General features: G+C 31.6%; 2 protein-coding genes across 2 annotated transcripts in view; one reads left to right on the plus strand and one right to left on the minus strand.

Moving 5' to 3' along the window:
- LOC116766496 (muscle LIM protein 1) overlaps window positions 1-12,743 on the plus strand; it is a 179,256-nt gene that overhangs the window by 147,721 nt on the left and 18,792 nt on the right. The window lies entirely within an intron of this gene.
- Window positions 2,551-5,008, minus strand: LOC116766488 (uncharacterized). Its single transcript, XM_032656347.2, has 4 exons — window positions 4,673-5,008; window positions 4,386-4,595; window positions 4,093-4,304; window positions 2,551-3,998 (listed from the first exon to the last, which is right to left on the minus strand). Exons 1-4 carry the CDS (start codon window positions 4,826-4,828, stop codon window positions 3,902-3,904), a joined length of 675 nt encoding a protein of 224 aa, XP_032512238.1. The 5' UTR covers window positions 4,829-5,008; the 3' UTR covers window positions 2,551-3,901.

The raw sequence follows: 12,743 nt of genomic DNA on the forward strand, positions 1-12,743 counted from the left end.
AACTCCGGTTTAATAGCGATTTCTTACGGTTTTCACCAAATAAAATAATACTATCACTAGTCTTTAATATTTGAAAATGTTAGTGTTTCACGTTTTAAAATTTCTTAACTTCCTCACTGACAGACTGACAACGTAATTTGGCGGGAATTTGTGGGATTAGTAAATAAAATTTAAGCGTACCATACAGACCATAGAGAAATATAAAGTAAAAGTTCGGTTTTTAACATTATCTTAAATTATTTCGGTTTCTAAAATCTTCACGTCTTAATTTAAATCAAATATTATAGTGTTTTTAATCCTTGAATAATATTCCATGTTGCATTTAAACGAATGACGTTTTTTAATTTTGATAAAAATAAGAATCTCAGTTTTCTTGAAGTATAATATCGTCACAAACATTCCTATGTGTAAAAAGTTATATTAATGTGATTTCATACCCTAGTCATATATTAGTTGACAAATCATTATAGGACAAGCGAATTAGTTAATGATTTATGTTTCGAAATTATAATCATTCTACCGAATATCATATTTGAATTTGACATTCCTTCCATCTTGTATGATATAACTAAATACATTATCATTTGTCGTGCATATCATAAACACATCTCAATACTATATAGCTAGACTCGGAGTTGAAGTCCAGACGGAGTAAGTATAGTTGAAAATATGTGTATTACGTCATTAGATATAACACTGATGTGCTTTACGTACTATTAATGACGCTCTAGTTTACAATTTTCTGCTGTGTTTTTGTGTAGACTAGTTCTCGATTGTAGTATATATATAACAATAATCATTCATTTCAATATATTATAATGTATCACATTCATAACGTAGTTATTAGATGATTTTACCTGAACATTTCAAAACTGACACAGAACGTGCCAATTATATTTTATTGTATTGAATATAACTAGATTTAATTAAGATACTTGCGACTGAATAATGTTACTTTTTTCTGATATAACGTATTATTATGTAATATCACACTTGTATATTGTAAGATTGTTTTTCTTTTTAGTACGTATTTATTTTTGTGTCCTGGCAATGATCTTTCAATGTCTATTATAATTGATGCTTTGTAATTATCTGTAGTTAAATATTTTGCTGTGTTTTAATGCAATTATTATTTACGTTGCTATATCGTCATTTTTAGTACAATATAAATAATATCATTGAAATGATAACTTTGATGATTAGTTATAAAATATTTTGCTTTTGGAATTGTACAGCATATAATTTGTATACATATTGGTTTTGTAAGTAAATACTATACATAATATTGGTGTTTTATTTAAAAGTTTTAACCTTATTAAATTGATAACAAATGTATTGAAAATTTCGTGCCTATTTTAATAATAATTATATTAAAAAAGGTTTTAAAATAATTAATAATCTTCAGAATTTCATAGAAAACTTACGCGTTTTTGTCGTGGGTTTTATAAATAGTTAAAAAAGTAATAATCACTTTTTACGCAAACATAGTTCAGTGGGTATAGAGAAACTCGCATAGATACTTTGTTTGTTCTTCCATCTATCAAGACCTTTTATCTTGAATACACTTGGATTATTTGTAAAAAATAGGTCTGCTACCCCTTGACTGAAAGGAAAAATTTATTATTCTAGTTTAAAGAAATAGAGAAATAGTAGAACCGTAAAATGTCCTTTATTTTATACCATTATTATTTTCATTTAATGGCTGGGGTGGTTGGATTTTAAAAATATATCATTATTATTTTTGTGTTTGGATTTTAAAAATACGACAGTAACCACATATGCGTTTTTTGTTTTAAATTTAAGATATTCAAGTGGATAGGATCGCGAAGAAAAATATTTTTTGACACAATAGTTTTATAACTATATTATACATATTATTTCAAAACTAATGTTTATGTACGGTTGAGGTAGTTTCTTTTGCAAAATGTACTCACGATATTTTTTGCATAAAAGCTACTTTCCTTCTATAGCATGAACCATTATTTCGTCTACATTCTACAACAAAAAACCTTATTTTTATATACGAGCTGTTACCCACAAAAACCTGTTTGCGTAACAAAATAAAAATAATAAAAACTTTCAACTTCCGCATCCGCCCCGCCGTCCACTTGAGTGTCCCGCCGTCCGCTTAATTTGGGGGTCAAGATAAAAAGTAGCCTAAGTTACTCTTTATTACACCAGCTACCTGCCAATAAAGGTCCCGTCAAGTTCGGTCCAACCATATCAGACGTCAACCGGAACAAACAGACAGACAGACATGCAAAAATTGTAGAACTAAATATTAATATGTATAGATTATCTTTTGTTTTTTGATTGTTTTTTTATCATTCCAGAAATTACAGAATGGTCATGTTTGAGTAAGAAAATTCACAATGGAACCTTCATTCACAATGAATACTGTAGAAAATTGTTTTTTCTATGAACGTTTAAAAATTGTTAAATTATAAAAAATATTATCCTCAATAAACGTTTATGTATAAAAATACTACGAACCTAGATATAACTAACTAAAACTATTTATATTTCAAAGTAAGTAAACATTCAAACACATTTTGGGTTACCCTGTTTTATATTTTTTATTTCTTAGTTTTTCACATTCATATAACTACAAATAATATATCTTAAATTATTAACATTAAAATATTTAAAATATACAAACATTGTATTAAGATATTTTGATCATAAGCAAAATAACTTATAACTTAATCTCACTGAATTTAGTTGGTGTTGGTTTTGAGATATAGGAATGTTCAGAACGCATTAAACATGAGATAACACTTAAAAATTGTATACAATAAAAATAATAATCTCATTCGTGTTTAAAATCTTGATTTATTCAAGGTTATACTTATTTAGTAAATTCATACCTTGTATGGAATTGTCAAGAAAAAAAAAATCAATGAATGCTACAGGTAGGAATTTAATGTAAGAATACCTTTATTGATTAACCTAATTCAAAGGGTTTATAATATTCATGGAAAATTATTAATTATTATTAAATTAGTTCGAGATTTCACTTATTTTACAAATTTATATTGTTGCTTACCTTAACTAGAATGAAGTGCATTTTAATTTGCCTCTGTTCTGACATTTATTTTTCTTTTCGATAAATTACCTATTACGTCTACAGTATACAAAAACATGAATGTTCATATATAAACTAATTAATTACAACATTTAAGAAAACAACAAAATAAAATCGATACATTTTGTACTTAAATTGGAATGGCAAGAAATTAATTTTTATGACCAGAATATGATATAAACGACATGCTCGCCCCAAGTTTACATTGTAACACTAAATAATAAATATGTATTTAAGTTTTATTTCAAGTGAGGAAATTTAGACTTATAATTTCTTATAAAATAGGTTTGTAATCGCAAATCCGACTTGAGCAAGCATGGTGATTGATGTTCTAATCTTCTCCATGTAAGAAGAGGCCTTTGCCCAGCAGTGGGCACAAAGAATGAGACACTTTGTTTGTCAAGTGACAATGCAAACTTGTACTAAGCATACTGTCATAACTAACGATAAAATTCAAAGAGTACATTATTATAAAATAGAGGTGTGTGAAATATCTTTGGTATTTGTATGATAATTAGGCAATTTTTTAAGATTTCTATTCGTAAATCAAATATGGCAACTCTATAATGAATTTATGGTTTTTAGGATAACAGACAACAAAACTGTATATATCTAATCAAGATTATTATAATAATTAACAAAATATTAGTCACGAATTATGAAATAAAAATGAAGTATATCAATAATAGGAATTAGTTAAAACAGCAGATTGTTATTCATATAAGTTAAGACGATCGGTCTACATTGACTAATATTGTATTAGTTAAAATGACTAGCACTAACTATTTAGTTACAGGTAGGTGAAGTTTTTCTATGTTACATATCAGTTGGTAGTATATCAGGTATCAGGTACTGACAAAGATCCATTTCCGAGTTGACAAAAGTAACTTTGCCAGCAGTATTTTCATCCAGCCTAAAAATATGTTTATTCGTTTTATTAAAATTTCCTCCTGGATTTACTAAAGATTATACTAATAATAGAATAACTAAAGATTTTATATTCTCACCATCCTTTTATAACGGCCCAGCAGCCAGAGAAAAATGTTGGTGCATTTATAATGAGGCAAACGCCAAGTCTTTCTGGATAATGCCGGCTAAGAAGCCAAATGAGATTTTTTAAAACTTGGTAGTCCATGCAAGATAATGTGAAATTATTAAGGTCAAAAACAATACAAAGATTGTCAATAACTTCTTCAAAACATTTCTTACTTGCGTCTTCCTATTGTATCAAAATATTCATTATTAGTTTAATACACAAATAATAGAAAATGTGTTGTTTAACTTAATGTTTTGTACTTACTAAGCAGTAGACAATAAACTTTGTAAGCTCATCAATACTTCTATCACTGGAGCTATGGTTTTTGGCTGGAATGTATACAATTGGTCTCCCAATCATATCTCTGTGACGAAGAACTCTAGCTCGATTAGAATATTTCTCAATTAATTCGTGGTTTTCATGCAAATTGGCTACACCGTATTCAACTCTCCATTTGTTACTTTTTAAAATAGCCTATAATTTTGGATTATCTTTATGAAGATGATTAAGACGTGTATAGAAATATTTATAAAAAAATATTATTTTTTTACCTGAAATGCATTATCCACAGTTTTGAAAGCCCTTAAGTATCTCTTCAAGGAATAATCATTATGGAATTGTGATGGATCTGCCTCAGCAATTAGTTGCATACGTTCTTTGAGTTGTTTTAGGTCTTCGTCTTTAACAGGTTTTAATTCTTCTGCCATTTTACTTTTAAATGTCTAATAAAGTTACTACTCCTACTTAACCTTGTGTTGTTTTAGCACAATCTTATAAATAGATCTCGTTAATATAATTTGTAAGAGGTACAAATTAGATTTGTAAGTTTTGTAACACACAACACTCTACAATATTGAACTTTGAAGTAATCCTTGCTGTCAAATGTTGTCGGTGTTACAATGGTGACAGTTCATTTATTTATAAACAGTTTAAAGTCGTGCAAATTTGACAAAGATAAAAAAATTCGATTGTACTTAACATTATTGTGAAAAATAATAAAATATAACAATAATGAGGTATCGATACAATAACTGAACATTTCTGTTCTTATCTAGTTGAAACTATAATTGAAACATGCCAAAATATATACAATAAATGTTTACCTCGTTAAATAATATATAGAAGTCATTTCTTTGGGCTGCCTACTTTTGAAATTTGAACATTAGGAATTTTGAATTAAAACGGTTAGATTTTATTTAATACTAGTTTTTGCCCGCGACTTCGTACGCATTGGATAGTTTTTTTGTATAGTAATTTGAAAAAACCTGAGCTGTACTTTTTTGTACTTATGTTTGAATTGTGCCAAGATGGGATGAGACCATACTAAGTGTGATTGTCATAGGTTAGGTTAGGTTAATACATTTTAAGAAGAAGATAGGTTACTGCAATACATTTTTATATACGATGTTTTTTGTTATTCCTTCCTTGGCCAGAAAAGTTATTTTTCCCATGGGAATGAGTTGTTTTCCTGCGGTCAAAAAAACTCATGTCCTTTCTTAAGTCTCAAACTATCTCCTTACCAAATTTCATTTAAATCTGTTCAGTAGTTTAAACGTAAAAGCGATCGGCCCGCCTGAATTTTCCCATGGGAATGCGTCATTTTCCCGGGATAAAAGTAGCCTATGTCCTTTATCGGGTATCAAAATATCTCCATACCAAATTTCGTGCAAATTGGTTCAGTAGTTTAGGCGTGATTGAGTAACAGACAGACAGACAGACAGACGGACAGACAGAATTACTTTCGCATTTATAATATTAGTATGGATAGAAATAGTAGCAATGGTAATAAAAGTCACCTTTTGTTTGATAAGATGGTTCTATGCTTAATAATTTCACTACACAAAAAAAAAATACACAGTTATTTCTGTATTTAGTGAATTAATAAGAGAATAGGATTAACTTCCGATCACGCTCCCCTGCCGCTATATTAACCACGTTCGATTACGTCCTTTTGGATGATTTGCCCCCTAATAATATTAATTTAGATTTACCTAAGTCTTCCTTCTCGGCGTCATTATCCTTTAATGTGTTACGTGACGATGGGAGACGTTGTACTGTTGCGTTACCTTTAAGTAAAAAACCTGCACAATTAGTACCTCTAACACTAACGTCGTTTTGTTGTGCTTTAGAGAAAACTCCTAAAAACTCCCAAGTCGCTGAAAAATTATAACGCTCTGATCAAAAAGTACATTGGTAATGGTTACTAAAAGCAAGGATACGGCAGAAGGATACGGCAGCCAAGGCGTACCGTACCACCAAAGCTTACATGACATCAATTGAGAAGAAAGGAGGCGGCGCTATAAACAGTCGCTGGGATTCTCAAAACCAGACACATGGTAAAATTTACGAGAATCCAAATTCTCCTGACATTGAACGACTTTATGACTGTCCCAGACCTGCCAACGATGGGTGAAGAGTGTACATAAGTTAATTGAATCAATCGTTGAATCTAGAACAAAAACCTAAACCTAGATATACGTAAAGCGTAAATATCGTTCTCAGGCTTTACTTGACATGACATGATCATGGCGGTATATATTTCGGAGTTACAAGTGTTACAATTTTACAGAAATTATACATCCATACCCAGCTATAACAGTTTCTATGAACGCGACTATACGAGTAGTGTAATTATCCTTGACGCGGAAAGAGAAACTCTTGCATGAGAATGGAGAAACATTAAAAGATATCGCCAGAGGTGGGATCAAGCAATATTCCTCAGTCATAGGAACAGTCATAGGAACAGCCATAGGATAAGCAACTTTGTATAAAAGTTTTCGCGAGTGACCAAGCCGAGAATATCAAATAAAAGTGCGACTATCCAAATTATAGTCCTTTTAGTACATCTAGGCTATTTGAGCGAAAATAAAGAATTGTCCTACGAAGATTCCCATGATAGACGCATCATCTCCTGGGTAAAAATTAAGGGATTGACAGTGAGACTCAGGAAGACTGGTTAGAAGAGCGGAGGTATTGCTACACCATTTAAATATACCTATATACATAAATATATTATGGGTAGCTCCTTGGCAGTATTTTCAATATACAATGTAAACCAGAACTCATCCATAAAGAGATTTGAAACTTAGCAGCTTCAGAATACTGTTGACTATAAGAGGTGAGCTTTGCGCAAAGCTACTTATGGACTCGACTTAAGCCCAAATGGTAAGCAATTAAAGGCGAAAATAAAGACTGGTTCGTTTTCACTAAAGCGAAATAGAATGCATAAGTCTTAACGTGTACTCCAATGCCTAAGTACATTTGTTTAATATCTGCTTTCGTAGCTATAATATCTTTAAAATATATTTGTAGAATAAATAAATCTGTTTATAGATTTGGAAAAATGTTAAGAGCATTATTTAAAGATAAATCTGTACGAGTTGAAGAAGTGTCGGGTTTTACGACAGTGTGATTAGGGTACTACGAGCCACACATGTAAATATCAGATTCATTGACTTGATTTTAGTAATCGTTACCAATGTGCTCTTTGATCAGAGCGTTATAATTTTCCCGCGACTTGGGTGTATTTCGGAGTTTTCTCTAAAGCACAACAAAACGACAATAGTGTTAGACGTACTAATTGTGCAGGTTTTTTACTTAAAGGTAACCCAACAGTACAACGTTTTTTTTTTTTTTTGATGACGCAGGGAAACTCTTTTTACGAGCCGTCTCACCGGCCTTGGTGGGGCCGGAGAGGATGTGTGAGACTCGACCTGGGCAGGTCCCTACTCACTAAAACCACTGCGAAAGCCATCGGCCGCTATGTTGGTGCACCCCGGATCTGTCAGCGACAGGGCACACCAGCGACTGGCCGGTCCTGGCAAAGACCGGACTTACTCCCTCGGAGAAAGGAGGCGATCCCGGCAATTAGGATTGCCCCGACGACGCCGGGCTTTCACAGGAGCCGGGTTACCAGCCCGACCCCAGCCCGGAGTGCAGGGGCGCTATTAGAGGCGTTGCAAATATCGCCTCCGGCGCACCCCCGTCCGTCGCCTGCGGAGGGAGGGTGCATCAGCCGCAACCTCCCGTTCCCGCTCAGATGCCTCCTTCGTGGACATGACCGTCTCACAGAAGGAGGACACCGCCATCCAGGATCTGTCACTCTCAAGCATCTTCTCCGCGACACTCGAAAGCGACAAGCCCACTCCACCGAGCGCCGCCACAAGCTCTTGGTGCTGCGCAGCCCATCTCGGGCACACCTCGAGGGTGTGCTGGGCCGAGAACAGTACAACGTCCCCCATCGTCATTTAACACATTAGAGGAAAATGACGCCGAGAAAGAAGACTTAGGTAAATCTAAATTAATATTATTAGGGGACCAATCACCCAAAAGGACGTAATCGAACGTGGTTAATATAGCGGCAGGGGAGCGTGAACGGAAGTCAATCCTATTCTCTTAATAATTCACTAAATACAGAATTAGTTGAGCACTCAAGAACTGTTCGATAAACCCTGGAATATTCCAGTTTAAATCAGCAAGCAATGAGTTAAAATCCTCCGAATCCTGATTATCACATTTGACAAAGTGTGAAGGCAGCTAAGCCGTAATTCATTCAACTACTATAGTATGAGTCATATACTTTTGATCTGGGCAAACACGAGGCTCGATATTTAAATGCACGTAAGCTATGATAATAGTTTGAGCTCGATAATAACGAGTTTGTTCCGTTGTTTTTGGAAAATGAGTTACTCTAAGGAATTATTCGTAATCAAAATTTTCTAAAACAGGCTGTAATATATTAAGTTATTCTGCGAATTAATATCAATTAAGCATCGCAATATTGTTTTCGACCTCGTACTATCTGTTTTCGCTCGGTATAAAGTCAAGCCGTGGATAACAACACAACAAATTGTTTCGTATGTATGCGACTGCGTGTTTAAAAATAAATAAATTTGAGAGTGTTAATATTTTTACCTGATCTTAAGCGAAATCAATCAATAATTCATTATTAGTTGGAATTTTAACATGTTTAACGGAAAGTTCAAATGATTGAGTAGTTGCGAATCTAATATTCACATGGCTCAATAAAATCCGTAGGAAAATAAAATCCGTAAGGTCTTCAATCTCACGCTGATTCAAGACAGAAAGATGAGTTAAATATTTCTATAAAGGAATCGAGACGATTCGCGTTTACAAAGAATCTTTCAAATCTAAAATATTATTTAAATAATATGCAGCTTATCCGGTATCCCACATAGAACTGATACGTGTCATGCGTTGGCAATATACCAGTGGTAGCCCTCAATGCGTTCTATGTAAGCCTACCTACTAAGTACTGCACACAATGCGAGGAGGGCAGCTGACGATTATCATGAATATTTGACGTGAACGATTCTTGCCAAACAGACCAACTCTCAAATTTGCTTTCGAAAGATGTTAGTGCTAAAGGTACGTTTATTTTAAGTGGTTCGACGAGTTTTTCTTTGGGATAGATTGAGTATGACTATTGTTTGTGTTATTCCTGATATGTTTTGCCCGAATATAAAATTTTTAAACGATTCCTAACAACGAGAGTCGGGACTAATACCCGGTTTTAATCTAACATTTATTCGATTAATTTGATCCCTAAGAGATTCGAATCTATCACGAATGGTATCAATGATCTCGGATTCAGTCATGAAACACTCGTTTCTCTTAGACTCGAATGACGAAATATTTTTTGGCAAACCATATAATCGATTAATGTTTTTAAATAACAATGTTTTCTTTTTATGAAGAATAGTCAGTAATTTTTGTGGCTTTGTTTTATTGACAGCCATATTGTTGCCTAATAAAAACAGACAATACCTATCAGCGTTATAGTACAGGGACATGAGGCGGTTTGCGAAAAAACTATCAGCGGGGACTCCCGCAAAATCCACCTGATAATAAATAATGAATGTCTTACGAACTAGGTAATTAAATATCTGTAAAAATATATAAAGATGTTATCGATTAATCACGTAACAGTTTCGGATTTTAGTACAACAATATTCGAACAGATCAATATAAATTGATATTTTACGTAATCTATTGTCAATCATACTAATGCGTTAAAATGAATTCATTTAATGAAAATTTACATAAATAAATGAAAAGAAATAAATAAAACTTATGATTCTTATTGATTTAGTATTTATGTAGACGTGTATATAGCATCCTTTATGAGATTTTTTATATTTATGTTACATAATTACATTGAAAGAAAATATACTTTAATGAAACACAAGGGCGAATCATTAGAAGGTCTGTATTTAATTGAAGAGTCCTCGTGTATTGATAGTCGTTATTGTAATTAAACAGCAATTTAACGGACGTACTTAGATCTAACGAATGTTGCGAGCACGTGTCAGGCTCGAGGAACGAGCGGCGAATCGAATCTTTTTTGTGTAAGTCATTAATTTTATAATTGTATTCACTGTTTTGTTTTACTGTTTAGTTCTTAGACTGTATCTAAATGTATGTATTTTTAACAATTTATTCCCTGACGCTATATAAGCTGTTTCATTTTAATTTTTTATTATTAACGCTTAATAATTAATTAAAAACTTAAATTAATAACTCTTGCTAAATGTGTCTTCATTAAAATTTTGGAATGGTATTCGTAAATTTAAAAAGACTCTATAGTTGCATTTAACTGGACACTTAGAATTGCATTATCTCACTGAAAATTACTTAAGTCATAAGCCATCGTTTTGTTTTTTGTAGACCATTGTAATATTTAATTTCGTTACTAGTTAATGTATTGCTTAGGGACTTTTATCTCAAACTTGAAATGTTTATACAATCGTATGTTTAATTAATTATATGCTGAAAGAGAACGAGTTTATTATTACCGCAACATACTTTAGGCGCTAAAACACAATGTTCTATTTTATCTCACGTCACAAACTTTTAGACGGGGGTTAAAGTTTTTTGCGCCTGTAACCCGAATATTCTGATATCAGGAGCGTATTAGGGTCAGAGATTTTCACACATTGTTATTAAGCCGGATCATAAATTGAAAGTTAAATGAAACTAAGTATTATAAGTAATTATTTCATTTAATATCTGTCATTTTTTTGTAATTCGATCCCAATAATGTTTAACAAATTATAGACATTATTTTGAATGAATTGGTTTCCCTATCAATTACCAATAACATCCCCAACTTTAATTTATAAATGGCACGAATATTCTTTGCAGAATAGTAATTAAATTTTATAGTGTAATATAAAAGACAATATCACAGATTGGTGGTTTGAAGAAGCCCTGCAGAGAGAATTTTGTTTCTTGAACATAGGGCATTAAGTAACATTCAGGTCATATCCGGCGTGTCCATGGTTTAAAAAATAAACTTTTAGTTTAGGAGAATTAAAAATCCAAGCGTTACTAACGCTTACAACACGACATTAATGTTTGTACACAAGTAGAGTAGTAGCGTGCTAGGATAACATTTTTGAAACATTTTAACACAATATATAAATCAAAATTCAATAATAAATTAACAATCGGAGAAGATATTTAAGCAAACTTTATGTAAGTTTGTACTTTATGATGGTGAAACGACATTAGATGAGCTTCAATATTTAAATCATATCATATCAAATAAGGAAATAAGACTGTCATAATTCCTGCATACGTGAATTTCACAATAAAATCCAACGATATATTCTTAATATTGTATTTTCCATTTTATATCGCTTAATTAGAAAGATATCTTTTTACATACGTCTGGGTATTTCTCCAGTGAGATAGAAAATATAACACAATTTGTTAAAGAAATATAATGTCATTAATTGCCAGTTTTTCAAAATATTAAACATATAATCATTAAATTTTTTACCCATCCGCATGTTAAAATTCGTCCTTAGTATCCTTCTATCCTTAGTATCTTTCTTTTAATTTAATAATCGTGTACAATCGTAACAAAAAGTATCTTTACTCTTGTATTTCGCTATATAGAGCTAAACTTGAAGATTTAAATAAATCTTTTGAAGAACAAACAAAAATAAATATTAAATTGTTAAAATCGAACTTGTAAAATAATTCCAAATCAATTAAATACTTGGAAGAGTCCTAACTACCTTTCCTTTTTCTCGTCGAATAAATAGCCTGCTTATTTCATTTACGTTTAAGTTTATTTTTATCAGTTTCTATTTTCCTTTATAAACGCGGATTACCGGTTAACCTAACAAGTTTTAGGTATGAACAAACTTCATTAATGTCGATGTGATAATTTAATTTTACGTACATATATAGAACCAGCAAATCAGAAATAAGTAAATATTATAGAATTCAAATTCAATGATTTAAATCAGTACGACCGTAAAATTTAAATAATTATACATAAAATTTTTAAAATGCAGATATCTTAATAAAAAAAAAAAATGTGAGCGTCTCTAACGTTTTTAATATTATTCTACGTCACGACATATTTTTTTTTAAGTAACAATTAAGATGCTTTTAATTTCAATCTCATTTTAGACTACTCAATAAGAGATAATACGTCATTGATAAGTGATTTCTTTTGTTTGCAATATCACCTGTATCATTAAATTTGACTTTTTTGGATAAATTTTCTAAAATATATATGTTATATATATGTATATATAATTATATTATGGCTTAACTCAAATTTCTTTATAAGCTATTAAAACTAGA

This window comes from Danaus plexippus, chromosome 15, assembly GCF_018135715.1.
Source record: "Danaus plexippus chromosome 15, MEX_DaPlex, whole genome shotgun sequence".
In the NCBI taxonomy this organism is placed as follows: domain Eukaryota; kingdom Metazoa; phylum Arthropoda; class Insecta; order Lepidoptera; family Nymphalidae; genus Danaus; species Danaus plexippus.

Excerpts from the sequence above, each read along its gene's own strand:
- LOC116766488 (XM_032656347.2), bottom strand. The coding sequence starts at position 4,828 with ATGGCAGAAGAATTAAAACCTGTTAAAGACGAAGACCTAAAACAACTC. Across the intron at positions 4,596-4,672 it reads CTGTGGATAATGCATTTCAG|GCTATTTTAAAAAGTAACAA; the intron begins GTAAAAAAATAA and ends CCAAAATTATAG. Across the intron at positions 3,999-4,092 it reads TGGGCCGTTATAAAAGGATG|GCTGGATGAAAATACTGCTG; the intron begins GTGAGAATATAA and ends ACATATTTTTAG.